Raw genomic sequence first — 12,749 nt, 5'->3', positions numbered from 1 at the left:
ATAGTATTGCTCTAAATGGTAATAAATAAAAAGTATCGCTAAAATCAGTAATTATTTATTAAAAGATACACATCCAAATAATTTTTCCAAAAAATAATCTTAGTTATAAATAGTACTTGCTCAATATTTTTTTTATCTATAATCTATTATCGCTAAAAGAAAATGAGACACTTCAAATTTGAGGGCTTAAAGGTGCCTTTTTTTATAAGGCTATCGACCCGCCCCTGAGGAAGCCTGAAACAAAAACTATATCAAACGAGGGATTGAATCAAAGTAGAGGGAAAAAAAGAATAGATGATTCATTCCCAACTATCTAAAGTTACACACATCTCCAAGACATTCTATTTTCAAAAGTAGTCGCAAGAGCAGTTACGTCAAGATCACACCCACCAAGTTGATTAAATTTTATTGACATCAGGACAAATGGTACATATCAACATTCTGTACTTGGATCATCAGGCGTATTCACACCACAGAATCTAATTTGGCAACATTTACTGACTCCAGAAAATCAACATTACTAAAGCCTAAATGTTCAATCACTTTGGCAATGTTACCACAAATGGTCAGACCTTTGGTACACTTCTTCAATCTAGAAATGCTTTAATACTATAGGACTAAATATTACCATATCTATATAGCACCACATTTATATTCATCGATCCAATGGAAGCAAGCAAAAACCTTACTGCCTTCAGTTAGGTGCATTTCACAGACATAGGAATCTTAATCCTTACAGATAATTCCTAAGTCGTCGTTGTCACACCAACAACAACATTGCTCACCTAGCAGATGTAAAATTGTGTGTCAGAAATACTTACCTCTAATAAAGCACAAGAAAGAAATGAATCAGATGTGAACAGTAAAAGATAAATAGAAGAAACAGAGGTTGAAATTAAAGAAACTCACCAACTTGCCACTTTCATCTAAAGACATAGGGTTCTGAACAACCACGGTTTGGTTCTGTGAACGGCCCGTGGCCTATAACAGATAAACAATGTTTCAGAAGTGAATCCTCGTTGGTTATTCACAAGCTGCAAATGTATAGTAAGGTCTAGCAGATTAAGAACTCACTGTTGAAGAAGCAGGTCCTGCGGAGGATGTAGCACCGCTATTAGAGGTGTGCACAGGAACTGGGATTCTTCCATCTACGGACTGCATGGAGATACATGGACACATTAAAACTGAAAATGAATCATCACAACAGGATGTGAAAGGTAATAGCCTAAGTGATGAATAGTAACTGAACCAAACAGGTTTCTAACACAGATGAGCATAGCAAGGAGAATTAGATGAGTAATGCTTTACAGAAATAGTTTCCTGCGAGTCTGTGACATAGCCTCTGAACTTATGCCAAGAGAAGTACGAAATCAATCAGCAGATGTATAATTTCTCTGGTTTTGCAGTAACTGGTATCCGAACCTCAAAATTATGGGTCTCAAAAAGCAAACAACAACAACAAAAACCCAGTATACTCCCAAAAGCAGGGGGTCTCAAACAGCAAACAGGATTTAATTTTCCTCTCCAACCATAACTTCGATAAAGACCAAATTTTGACAGAGAAACCACTTCCTACCCTTCTTTATGTAAGACCTTAACATGTGTCATAAAATGTCAACATGAGGTCTTAGGTTCAAATCCCAGCGGAGGAGAAAAAACACTAGGTGATTTCATCCCATCTATCCAAGCCTCAATAAACATAGTTACCCGATACTTGTGCTAGTGGGAGGTAGCATGTTTCCAGTAGAATTGATCAAGGTGCACGCAAGCTATCCCAGGCACCAACTGAACTATACTTGGATCTTTTAGATAATATTTTATACCTTTCAACTGGCCCTCTTTTTCTTCAAGCAGGGTAAATGATAAAACAAAAGACTGATAACCTGAGAAAGTTGGAGACAATGTTGAAGTTTTGTAAGACCCTAATACAAATGTGAATCCGGACCATTATAAACGGATAGCTCGCACGTGCACGTTGTTTCTTAAAGGATCAACCACCACAAGATGCTACATGATTAGTGATGGGTGGCAATACATCCTGATCTTTTTGAGTGGATCCAAGAAGAAACCTACTTTCGAAAGACAAATTTTCTCTCTCCTGGGGAGGGGGGATTTTATATTGGAATATCCTACTGGAAAAAGATTCTATATTGAAAAAAGATCAACTATTGTATGTTTTGAGATTTTCTTATAGATTTTTGAGTTATTTTACATTTATTTTCATATTCATCTTTTAGATAGATTATTCCTTAGATTTTTAAGGCTAGATTTTAGGGAAAGTTATGTAATGTGGCAAACATGTGATATGCATTCACTATACACAACTATAATTTAATAAGAATTAATAATTCATAGCTTTAGTTAGGGTTTTATAGCAAATTTCTCTCTCCTCTATCCCGCAGCTATCTCCTCCCTGCCGCCCTCTCTCACTCACATCCCCCCCCCCCCCCCGCCCAAACAATGTTCCACATAATATGGCAAACATGTCTGTATCCTCTGTCAATGGTAATATGGTATTACGATAATTTGTATTCGTGATCTTGATACAATGAATACAACATGTATTCATCCCCCCCTCTTCCATATCTTGCTCACCTCCTTCTCCCAATCTCGCTCGCCCTCTCTCCTCCTTCTGACATGTAGCTAAATACAATAATTTTTTATACAATTATATTCATTGATACAAATCAAGTGTATCAATTGTGTTCGTGATACGACCTAATACAACATGTATTCAACCTCTTTCTCACCTCTCCCCTACCTCTTCACAATCTCGCTCGCCTGTCTCCCCTTTCTAACATGTAGTTTTTTTTTTATGACCGTGGTGTCCTGACCAACTTTCATGCACCTCGACTAATTCCACAGATACCTATCACCTCTCACCAACAACATGTACCATGTAACTCTGTCCAATAGACGGGAAGAATCACCTAGTGTTTTATTTGGTCCCTCCACATAGTATTGAACCCAAGACATCAAAGTTCTCAACCACTTCATAGACTACTAGGCCACACCCTTGGGTGCAAAAAGTCTGCATCAAGCAAGAATTCAACTCAAAACCTTCAAGCAATTATGAGCTCTCTTAACTATAGCTATAGATCTCTATTTTATCCCTTAATATTATCACGTGTCTAATTTAATTTTATTCTTCTCTTTTGGTTAGAGTTTTAGAGATAAAATTTAAATTGTCTAAAGAGTTTTGACTTGTTCCCAGCTTTTCATATGTAAATGACTATTATTATTTCGGGGGAAAAAGTACAAGTACCCTCCTAGACTATGACCGAAATCTCAGAGACACATCTTAACTAAACTAAGTTCCTATTACCTCCCCCCCCCCCCCCAAACCCATTTGTTTTGTAATTTTGTACACCTATTTGGCTTACGTGGCATCCAAATAACTCTCACGCGCCTCAATTGCGTGGAGTCACGGAGTGTGCCACGTAAGCCCAAAGGTGTACAAAATTACAAAAAAAAAAAATGAGTCCAGGACCTTAGTTTAGTTAAGGTGTGTCGTTGGGATTACGGTCATAGTCTAAGGGGGTACTTGTGCCTTATCCCTTATTTCGGAGACACTTCAAAAACTCGTGAAAGTTTGATTAGGATATAAATTGTATCTTATTCTCTTTCTACTTCCTCATTTCTTCCTTCTGTTTCCCTCTGCCCCTCTTTCTATCTCACTTCTCTGTTTCTCTCTGTCCTCTTTCTTATTCTCTCTCTCTTTTCTCGCTCAGGCCCACTAAAACGTACATACAGAAACATTAAACCATCAAAAAACATTCACCAACAAAATAAAAAAGGGACTGATTCTCACATTAACGTGTGTGATATAGTGGCATATGGCACATTTAACTGATGGAGCTCCACATGGATACATCAGCATAGTACGACAGTTTCCACAGTTGACATGAGCAAATTGATTAGGACCTGAAGATCAAGAGAAAATTATATTTGCTCCAGAAGTGCATAAAACCAAAACAAAGACAAATTAAGAAAATGAAGATACGGACACGAAACCTCGAGCAGAAATGACGCAACTAATTTAGCTCGCTAAATCCTGTTATTGTAGTAAATGATAAGAATTGCAAACTTTAAGTGCTAGTCACCTATGAATTCAATAAAAGCACTATTTACATCTTTATAACAATTCTTCATATACAGTGTAACATTGGAACATCTATTCATTGATTACACACATACGAACACATATTTAAAAACACAGAAGACAGAACATATTTATAGAATACACATTTCCTAAGCATATAGCAGTATGTTGTCTAGATTACTTGTACAATATTATGTACATTAAACTTGTTTTGTTTTTTCAGTAGTTCTTTATACTAATAGATTTGACATCTTATAATTGTTTTCGGGAAGACATGTAAATCTTATAGATCTTCATTTCCTATTATTTTTAACTATCTTATGTAAAGAGAAAATATGTAGACCAACAATGTTATATGGAAGTGACGTTGGGTAGCTGAAGTCCAACACATCCACAAAATGAGTGTCACAAAAATGTGGATGCTAAGATGGAGGTTCTTTCAAACAAGAATGGACAAGATCATAAATGACCAGATTAACGAAAAAATTTCTAGTAGGATACATCAAGGACAAAATAAAAGGTCTCTTGAAATGGTTTGATCATGTTTTATGTCGACCACCAGATGCACAAAACAATAGTAAGTGAAGGCGTTAAATGGGACGAGGTAGACCTAAAATCACTGGGAAATAAGTTGTCTCAAAGGATCTACAATCTCTTGGGAATTGGATTCCTACAAACTAAGTGAAAGATAGGGCACAATAAAAGAAAAGATTTATAGGTGATACCTATTAGTTGAATATATGTTTTAGTCATGTTAGCACTTTTACTTTACGTCCAATGTTTTTCCAAGGATTGTTTAGCCTTTCAGATATTCATACGTCACTAGAAAATATAATGGACTATTACTTTTTAATTTATTTTTATTACTATTTTATTTTTGGATAATATTGCCTTGCGATGAGTTCATATGTTGTAACAATTCATATAGCCGACCTCAACGTGTTTAGGACTTAAGTATAATTATTGTTGTTGTAAAGAGAAATATGCAAATATCCACAAATAAAAGTAATAAAACGAGGGGGAACTGGTGAATGAAAGGAGTTAGGTGGTAGAAACTTCGACAAAGTCTACTTGTTGGAAAATGCTTATAAAGATTTGGTAGAGACAAGTACAACATATAAACCTCTAGTAACAGTTAATTGGGGAGAAGATGGACTGTGGACGTCAAGTAAAATAACCCCACACATGAGGTGTACGGAAGTATATCCGAGGATACTGAGAAGTGTATTTAATTTGCTCCCATTTTATGTTTTTATCTTTATCAGCATCAAATATAAGTTTATTTTATGTAGTGCACCCAATTAACTAGTTTCCAATAAACTGACTATTTAACATATGAAATATATTTTAGATCATGTAGTATACCCACTTAACTAGTTGTCAATAAACTAATATACTTACGATCGTTTGGTTCTTGTACCAGAAAAAATAACTCATTTTATTCACATACTAATTATATGGAGATTATAATCAATCCATTGTTTATTCGGTCAATAATGACAAAGTGACTGTTATGGGGTGAACAATAATGAAGGGATTGTTAAGCAGTGAATAATAATGTAGTAATTCTTATATGTTGAACAATAATACATGGAATTTATGAAGGGAGAACTTATTTTTAGTGCATGTTTGTCTTTAAGTAATTTTACCCTCGTATTGCTAATACATATTCTTTTTCCATATTCTATCCTGTGTAAAACATATTCTTTTTCTATATTCTATCATGTGTAAAATAAGCAAAGATTCCTGCATAACTTATTGCAGATATTATTTAATACTGTCAACTAAATGTAGCATTAGTTGTGTGTGAATTAGATATTCTTATAGGGCCAAGTTGCATTAGTTATGTTGGGATTATTTTCTTAATCTCTCCAACCAAACACCGTACTATTTTTATGTGAATTTTATGCTGAGATATTTTTCCTAATCCCTTAAACCAAACGACATTGAAGATATGAAAATAGATGTTGTAAAAGAAAAAACAAACGTTGGAAAAACTGAAGACAGGAAAGGAAAGTAAGAATATATGGAATACCATCCCTATTATATCCAACTGACATAATGGAGACAGGACGCAGATGTTTCAAAGGGATTTCCACTCCAATTCAGAAACGGAAGACTTCATTGCATGCAGTCTGTATCTTTATTTTTATTTTCCTTATGAAAGGGAAGATAATACCTTTTTGCTGTACTTCGCAAGTATGCTCTGGATACTAAATGCACAAAATTACTAACCTCATCAAAAAAAACTGTTAATTAGACTGTGATTTCATAATTTCTAAAGAGAAGAAGTCCCAATATTTGTACCTGGCACAAGGTTCACTGTATGACAGCAGGCACATCTCACGCTAGTTGCCCCACGTGGATGCATCAATAAGGTGCGACAGCCTCCACATATCAGTTGAGCCATCTCCATTCCTGCATAGAGGGCAGAATTTAAGCAACATCAGAAGAATGGATAAGCTGAAGGCATACATAGTGCAGCGAACAGCAGTAAGATTTGTCATCTGGGACTGTTGGCAATTAGATGATAAAAGTTCCTCACGGTGATAATCAAATCAGTTTTTTTCTCCTTTCAGGATTCGTTGGGAAGGGATGCAATAATTTTTCAGAAGTGAAGATAGTGCTCCAAAGACAATGGCTGTTACCCATCCAATAATGTAGTGTAAGGAATTTTGCTTGATTGATGGAAAAAAGAGAAGAAACGTTCATTGGTTAGGGAGAATTTTCTCCTATTCCAGTCCACAGGGATGGCTTGAGTGTTTGAGATATACGAGCAACAAACAACCTGGAAAATCATGGTCCAAATTCTAGCTACAACAATTGATGTACGTCTATCTCCAACCTTAGTAAGCAAGATCATCTGGAAGATGTCCTTGTGGGTTATAGGCTTATAACATGGTGCCTGCTAGATAAAGTTGAGGTGCACTCAAACTAGAACAGATGCCACTGCCGTAAAATTTGAAAAAGGAAAAGCTCTCACTCAAAACTTTATTATAGGGAAGTACTTGTCAATAGTAAGTGTTGAAAAAAGAGATCTAATAAAAAAAAGTTAAACAACCACATTCTTCTCAACCTTGGTTTTAAAAAACGTGCAATAAAATTATTTTCCTTTCTTGCTTCACTTCACGTCATATCTTTCAAGAAAGAAATTCTTTAACTACTTTCCAATTATCCAAATTGAACCAAGAGAAAACATGTTCCCTCATAAAATTAATGGAAAGAACATAATGGAAAATGCATTTGCTGGACCAACAGAGGAAAGTTATAATAAGGGGAAAACAAAATTATTTCAATTTTCCCTCAAATCTTATAGATCCCAATTGTTCTTCTCATTAACTAAGTTCCTAAAAGAATCACCAAACAATTGAAACTGACCTTTACCAGACCAAACCCATGGTTAAATTCTCCTAGCCAACCAAAACCAAATCAAACCCTAGGTTTAATAATTATCAATGTTTATCATTTGACAGATGTGCACCAATGAAATTCAACTTGTCCACAGTTAGAAGCTAATAAAACTGCCGCCTTTCAACCCCACCTACGTCATTTATAGTTTCTATTTAATGGATGGTAACTACAAAAGCAAGATAAGGTAATACATCGTAATGTGTTGTGGACTTCATGGTGTTTGCTTGTACTATTAAATGGTGGATGCTGTTATCTTGTTAATTTTATGGCTTGATTATGATTTGAAAATTGATAGCGTGTGGATGGTATGACGTAAATTTCCTACATCATTTTTTTGTCTACTTCAGATTGTAATTAGTTTTCTGATCTTCTAATTGATAAGTTTTTTCCTCTGTAAATTCCACAGTTTTTAATGGTTCTCGTCTCTATAATTTGGGTCATCGATCAAGCAAATGAAAAGGAAGAGACCATTTGATAGGAAATGGTTAAATTTTTGAAACATGTTCCAATGGAACAGGCTAAAAGCTTTGGGCCTGCATTTCAACCAATCTTCAGCCACTCAAAGCTGCTTTTGATAGGGTCATTTCATTCTGATAACAGAATTACTGCAGCGCAAGACCAGACAAGTTGCCTTTGCCTCGCTGACAAAAGAGGGTATTATTTAAGTCAAAGCAGGATAGAGGGCTGGGTCATACTCCAAAGCACTTGATCTGTGGACCGATATTGGACCAGGAGTTCTCAGTGATTAAAAAAATATTGTTTAAATTCTCTCTAAACACTAAGACCTAACTGTCTATATTCTATTCAATTAAGTCAATAAGCTTTAATTAGCAAAAAATGTTGTCCCTTCTTCATTGTAAAGTCATGTGTGTTTCTAACATATAATCCAGGTTAATTACAACCCTAATGTTGTGTTTAAAATATATTTGAAGTGTTAACAAAGCTACAGAGTGAGACTGGAATGCTGGAATTATATATCTCATACGTAGCAAGGCTAGAATTTTTTTTGGATAAATTGAGAAGTGGTATCATGAATGAAATGGAAACGGGAAACTATAGCGAAGGGAGAAGTAGAGACTATCCAAGCCACAAGCTCACCAGCTATGTTGCTCGGACTCTCACAAAATTTTGCCAAACCTGTGTCGGATGCTCCAAAAATGCACTACTTTTGAGGATCTGACATGCACCCAACAATATTGTCAACATGTTTAACAGTCTAAGCAACATAGCTCACCAGGCGAGGAGGATTTCTAGTGTCAAGGAAAGGTCTACCTGTTAGCTTGCTTAGCGAGGAGAGAGAGAATCCAAGGAGGGCCTCACCTTTCCCATGTCAGGTGAGGAGAAATTTTGTGAAAGAAAATTCAGGAGCCAAAACATTGACAACCAGTAACGAGAAGCTAATGGTGAAATTTAGCAAGAAGCTAGTAAAAATTGGATTCTTGCAAGGAGAGGAAGTGACTAGAAGCTGGCCTTCGCCAAAGAAAAGGGTCTTGCCCGGCAGGACTTCGGTGAGGGAAAAGATTGAGAATTCATTATGGGAACTCATTTATTGAAGTTTTGACAGATTTTTGAAGAGGAAGGGCTTCACCATTAATGCTACATCAAGGTACGGCATTAATTCATTTATGATAGATCTCGTCTATTTATTACATGTAACACTTATATGGATTAAAATTCACCAAAAACTCAAGGTTCATCAAGAACTTGAAAATTTCTAGGGTTTCTTCAAGAGATAATTTCTTGCTTTTTTCCTTCCACCATGATAAATATATCATATAATGAAGCTATTTAGAAGTTGGAAACACCATTTGAATTGTGGATTAAGTGAACTCTGGAAACAGGTATTCTTGAAAAGATAATATCCAGGGGAGAAAATAAATAAATAGTAAATCAGGGCTAGGGAATGAATTGAGTATCCCATTAACCCCAATGATTAGGAACTATCATATGGTAGATCATTTAAATATGAACTAACAGAATAATAGAAGAAGAAATATATGAACCCTACATGGGTATTTTTATTTATTCACATAGACGAGGTAATTTAAGATGTACCTCCCTTTAAGGCATTTTATTAAAAATGCATGACTTCCAAATTCATGAAAAATGTTTGACCGGTTAGTATGAGTTCATAGGCGCAAGCGAGGCATACTAACCATGCTTTGAGTGACTTATGCTAGCTTATATGTTATGTACATTTTATACCTTATGCTGGCTAGAAATGACTTACGGAAAATAGCATTTATAACAAGTTTCTACATGACTTGTGATTTCCTTATGAACATGATGAACATGTTTATGTTAAAGACTCGTGCTTGCATGCTTTACTTGATTTCAAATATGTGATTTATTTTCAAGTTCAAATATCTAAATTGAAGTTTTATATTACAACTAGTCTTAAATGACTCATGAGCTAAACATGCCAAAATTTGAATGATTACAGGACCTTAAGATGGTTACATGTTTAAGTTACATATTTAAGTTACATTAGAAACTGAGAGGGTATTCATTCCCTGGGGTGGAAACATTTATCTAGAAACTACTCATGCTATTCATGCCATTTTAAGGGCGGCTGCTCACATTATTCTAAAAGGAAGTATTTTTTGTGCTTGCACTTATCGTTGAACCAATACGACATTATGGTGAGACAGCCTTGCGACCGGGTGTCAGTCGTCCGTCATGATGTCCACGTGGCATATATGCTATGACTGCCCAGTTAAAGAAATATTGTGTTTAGTTATATTAGAATTTTATTAGTACAACTTTCAAATGTTTATTGCTTTCCATAAATGGATCTTTATGAAATGCTTTAAGTTATTTTGCTATTAATGCATTACCGTGTTTTAAAGTATCATTTCAACCTTATCAGGAAGAGTAAAAAATATCTAGATGGTACAATTTACCTAGCTCCCACGGGCATTGTTGTTTTTGTAGTATGTTGCAAATACTGTGACAGCTGACGGTACGAGCTAGGTGCCATCTCTTTAGTTTTTCTATTTTGATGAACCTATCTCTATCATCTGTGGGAGCTAGTATAGATCCTTATTCTTTTGTTGAGCAGTGACATGTCTCATGTCAAATGCTCATGTATATTCATAAAGGTTCCATGATACTTCCTGTGAGAGGTACAGATGCATAAAAAGGGATTCATTATATTGCTTCCTCGTGTTCATGATGATGATTCAGTTTTATGTTATGTTTTGGCTATGTATCCTATCTTTGGTTTCCGCTATGAAGAGGTTATTAAGCCATAAGTTTTAGTCATACATTTTCCAAATGTTCGTGTTATAGTTATGTAACTGTATGCATTGAAATAGGTAGAAAAGTCTGTGTGGCCTTCTTAGTGCAAGTTAACAGATGTGTGCCATACTCCTCCTTATTGGGGAGTGATATTTACATAAAAACCCTGAGATGGGTCTTAGCTCGAAGGAAAGAGAAGATAAGTGGTGCAGATTGTAAATCCATTGAAATTTTCCTACCTAAGTTCACATTCTTCTTCTCCCACTTTCTTGATGTAGAACTCAAAGAAGAGAAAAGAGGAATTTTCAGCAACATTACCCTATTCCTCTTGGGAAATAAGTGTTTAACTAAGGGGTTCGCCCCAGTCTCTAGTTTAGGCATTTCTCTTTATGTTTGAACATCTTCCTTACTAACAAATCTCTTAGCATACTAGATTTCTTGTTTTCTGGCTAGTATTTTAAGAAACAAGTTAGCACTCAATAAGGCATTAGCTTGAACTCCAAAAACACTGTTTTCTTTTTCCCTGGGTGAGAGAGGGGGAAAGACACAAGGGGATTCCACCACCAACTTCATCCACGAGCAATTGTGCATGTCAGCTCGTATGATATTTTCTACCCATGTTTCTATAGAGAAGTTAATCAAATTCCAAAGATGAACTTATAGTTTTGAGATATCACTCTTTGTTCTTCTTTTCCCCGTTTTCATCATTGGCATTTGGCTAGCACCAACTATCACCACCAAATGAAACAGAAATTGAATAGTATCAAAAGAAAAGGCACAGACTCAGCCCAAGTGTCAAATAAACTTGTGTTGTGTACTTCTATACAAATCATCGATAATAGAGCAGAAAGGACAGATACCAGGAGGCGGGACAGGGGTGAGAGCATTGCACACTGCACAACAGACATTAGTAGCTCCTCTGGGATAAAGAAGAATTGTCCTACACCCACTGCACACCAACTGACTCTGCATAGCTGCACTCCAAAATCAAAACCAAATATTCATACCAATCCTACAGTATAAAACAAATGCTTAACTCTCAAGCCCCCAAATTACACAAATCAAACAAAATTCATGAGCTGAACTGATTACAATAAGTAACTTTCAAATAATTTACTTCAATCTATGCCTAAAATATCAAGCACTATCAATCACCCATCCTTCAATACTTAGGGGTTCAAAAAATAAAAGAAATCCCAATCCATAAATTCATCAATACTCAGATTCTCAAACACCAAGCAAATAACCAAATTTCATCAACTAAAAAGTCAATTAAGCTTATTTATACATCAAATTTACCCTAATTTCCATATCCATAATTTGGATTCCACCACCTTCATAAGAAACTGATTTTCAAACATCGAAACAAATTAAAAACCAGAAATTAAAGAAAAACAATTCTTACCAGTGTAGGTAGGATGAAACAAATTGGGTAATATACAGCAGAATTGGCGATTCCCAATATTCTGGAAAAACAATGGAAATTTTGTAAGAATGGCAATTTATAGATTTTCAGAATGTGGATTCGGTAATCTTATCGGAATTTCTCCTTTGTGTTTTTTTATTCTTATTATTACTACATCTTCTTCTCCGTTAAATAAATAGTATTCAAAGGATGTGTTTTTTTATTCTTATTATTACTATATACATCTTCTTCTCCGTTAAATAAATATTATTCAAAGGATGTGTTTTTTTATTCTTATTATTACTATACATCTTCTTCTCCGTTAAATAAATATTATTCAAAGGATGTGTTTTTTGACTTTTTATAGGTTATCAATCGGAAGCTTCTTTTCTTTTCCCCAAATCCATCCTGGTCGCCCCGTTTGTTTCATGGTTTTTTAGGGAAAAATAAGTAAATACCCCATAAAAGTAAAATAATTACAAACATATATTTCTTTACATTCATACCCACTAAATAATTACACTATATATCCTTTACTAAATTCGCTTAACTGATACTACAGTATCATATATTATATTGGTATCATTAAGG

The 12,749-nt window shown here is 35.1% G+C and overlaps 1 protein-coding gene across 1 annotated transcript; it reads right to left on the bottom strand.

Moving 5' to 3' along the window:
* Positions 1–385: 385 nt before the first annotated feature.
* LOC125840834 (protein LSD1-like) lies at positions 386–12,311 on the bottom strand. Its single transcript, XM_049519806.1, has 7 exons — positions 12,159–12,311; positions 11,614–11,727; positions 6,410–6,520; positions 3,812–3,924; positions 1,075–1,155; positions 910–981; positions 386–785 (listed from the first exon to the last, which is right to left on the bottom strand). The coding sequence occupies exons 2-7, from the start codon at positions 11,723–11,725 to the stop codon at positions 747–749; spliced, it is 528 nt and encodes a 175-aa protein (XP_049375763.1). The 5' UTR covers positions 11,726–11,727; positions 12,159–12,311; the 3' UTR covers positions 386–746.
* Positions 12,312–12,749: the final 438 nt, after the last annotated feature.

The sequence above is a fragment of the Solanum verrucosum genome, unplaced genomic scaffold (assembly GCF_900185275.1).
Source record: "Solanum verrucosum unplaced genomic scaffold, falcon-dt-bn FXZP01000194.1, whole genome shotgun sequence".
Lineage (NCBI taxonomy): Eukaryota > Viridiplantae > Streptophyta > Magnoliopsida > Solanales > Solanaceae > Solanum > Solanum verrucosum.
Note: the sequence above shows the minus strand (reverse complement) of the source record. Positions and strands in the feature narration are given on the sequence as shown.

Excerpts from the sequence above, each read along its gene's own strand:
- LOC125840834 (XM_049519806.1), bottom strand. The coding sequence starts at position 11,725 with ATGCAGAGTCAGTTGGTGTGCAGTGGGTGTAGGACAATTCTTCTTTAT. Across the intron at positions 6,521-11,613 it reads CACCCCTGTCCCGCCTCCTG|GAATGGAGATGGCTCAACTG; the intron begins GTATCTGTCCTT and ends CCCTCTATGCAG. Across the intron at positions 1,156-3,811 it reads ACTATATCACACACGTTAAT|TCCGTAGATGGAAGAATCCC; the intron begins GTGAGAATCAGT and ends ATCTCCATGCAG.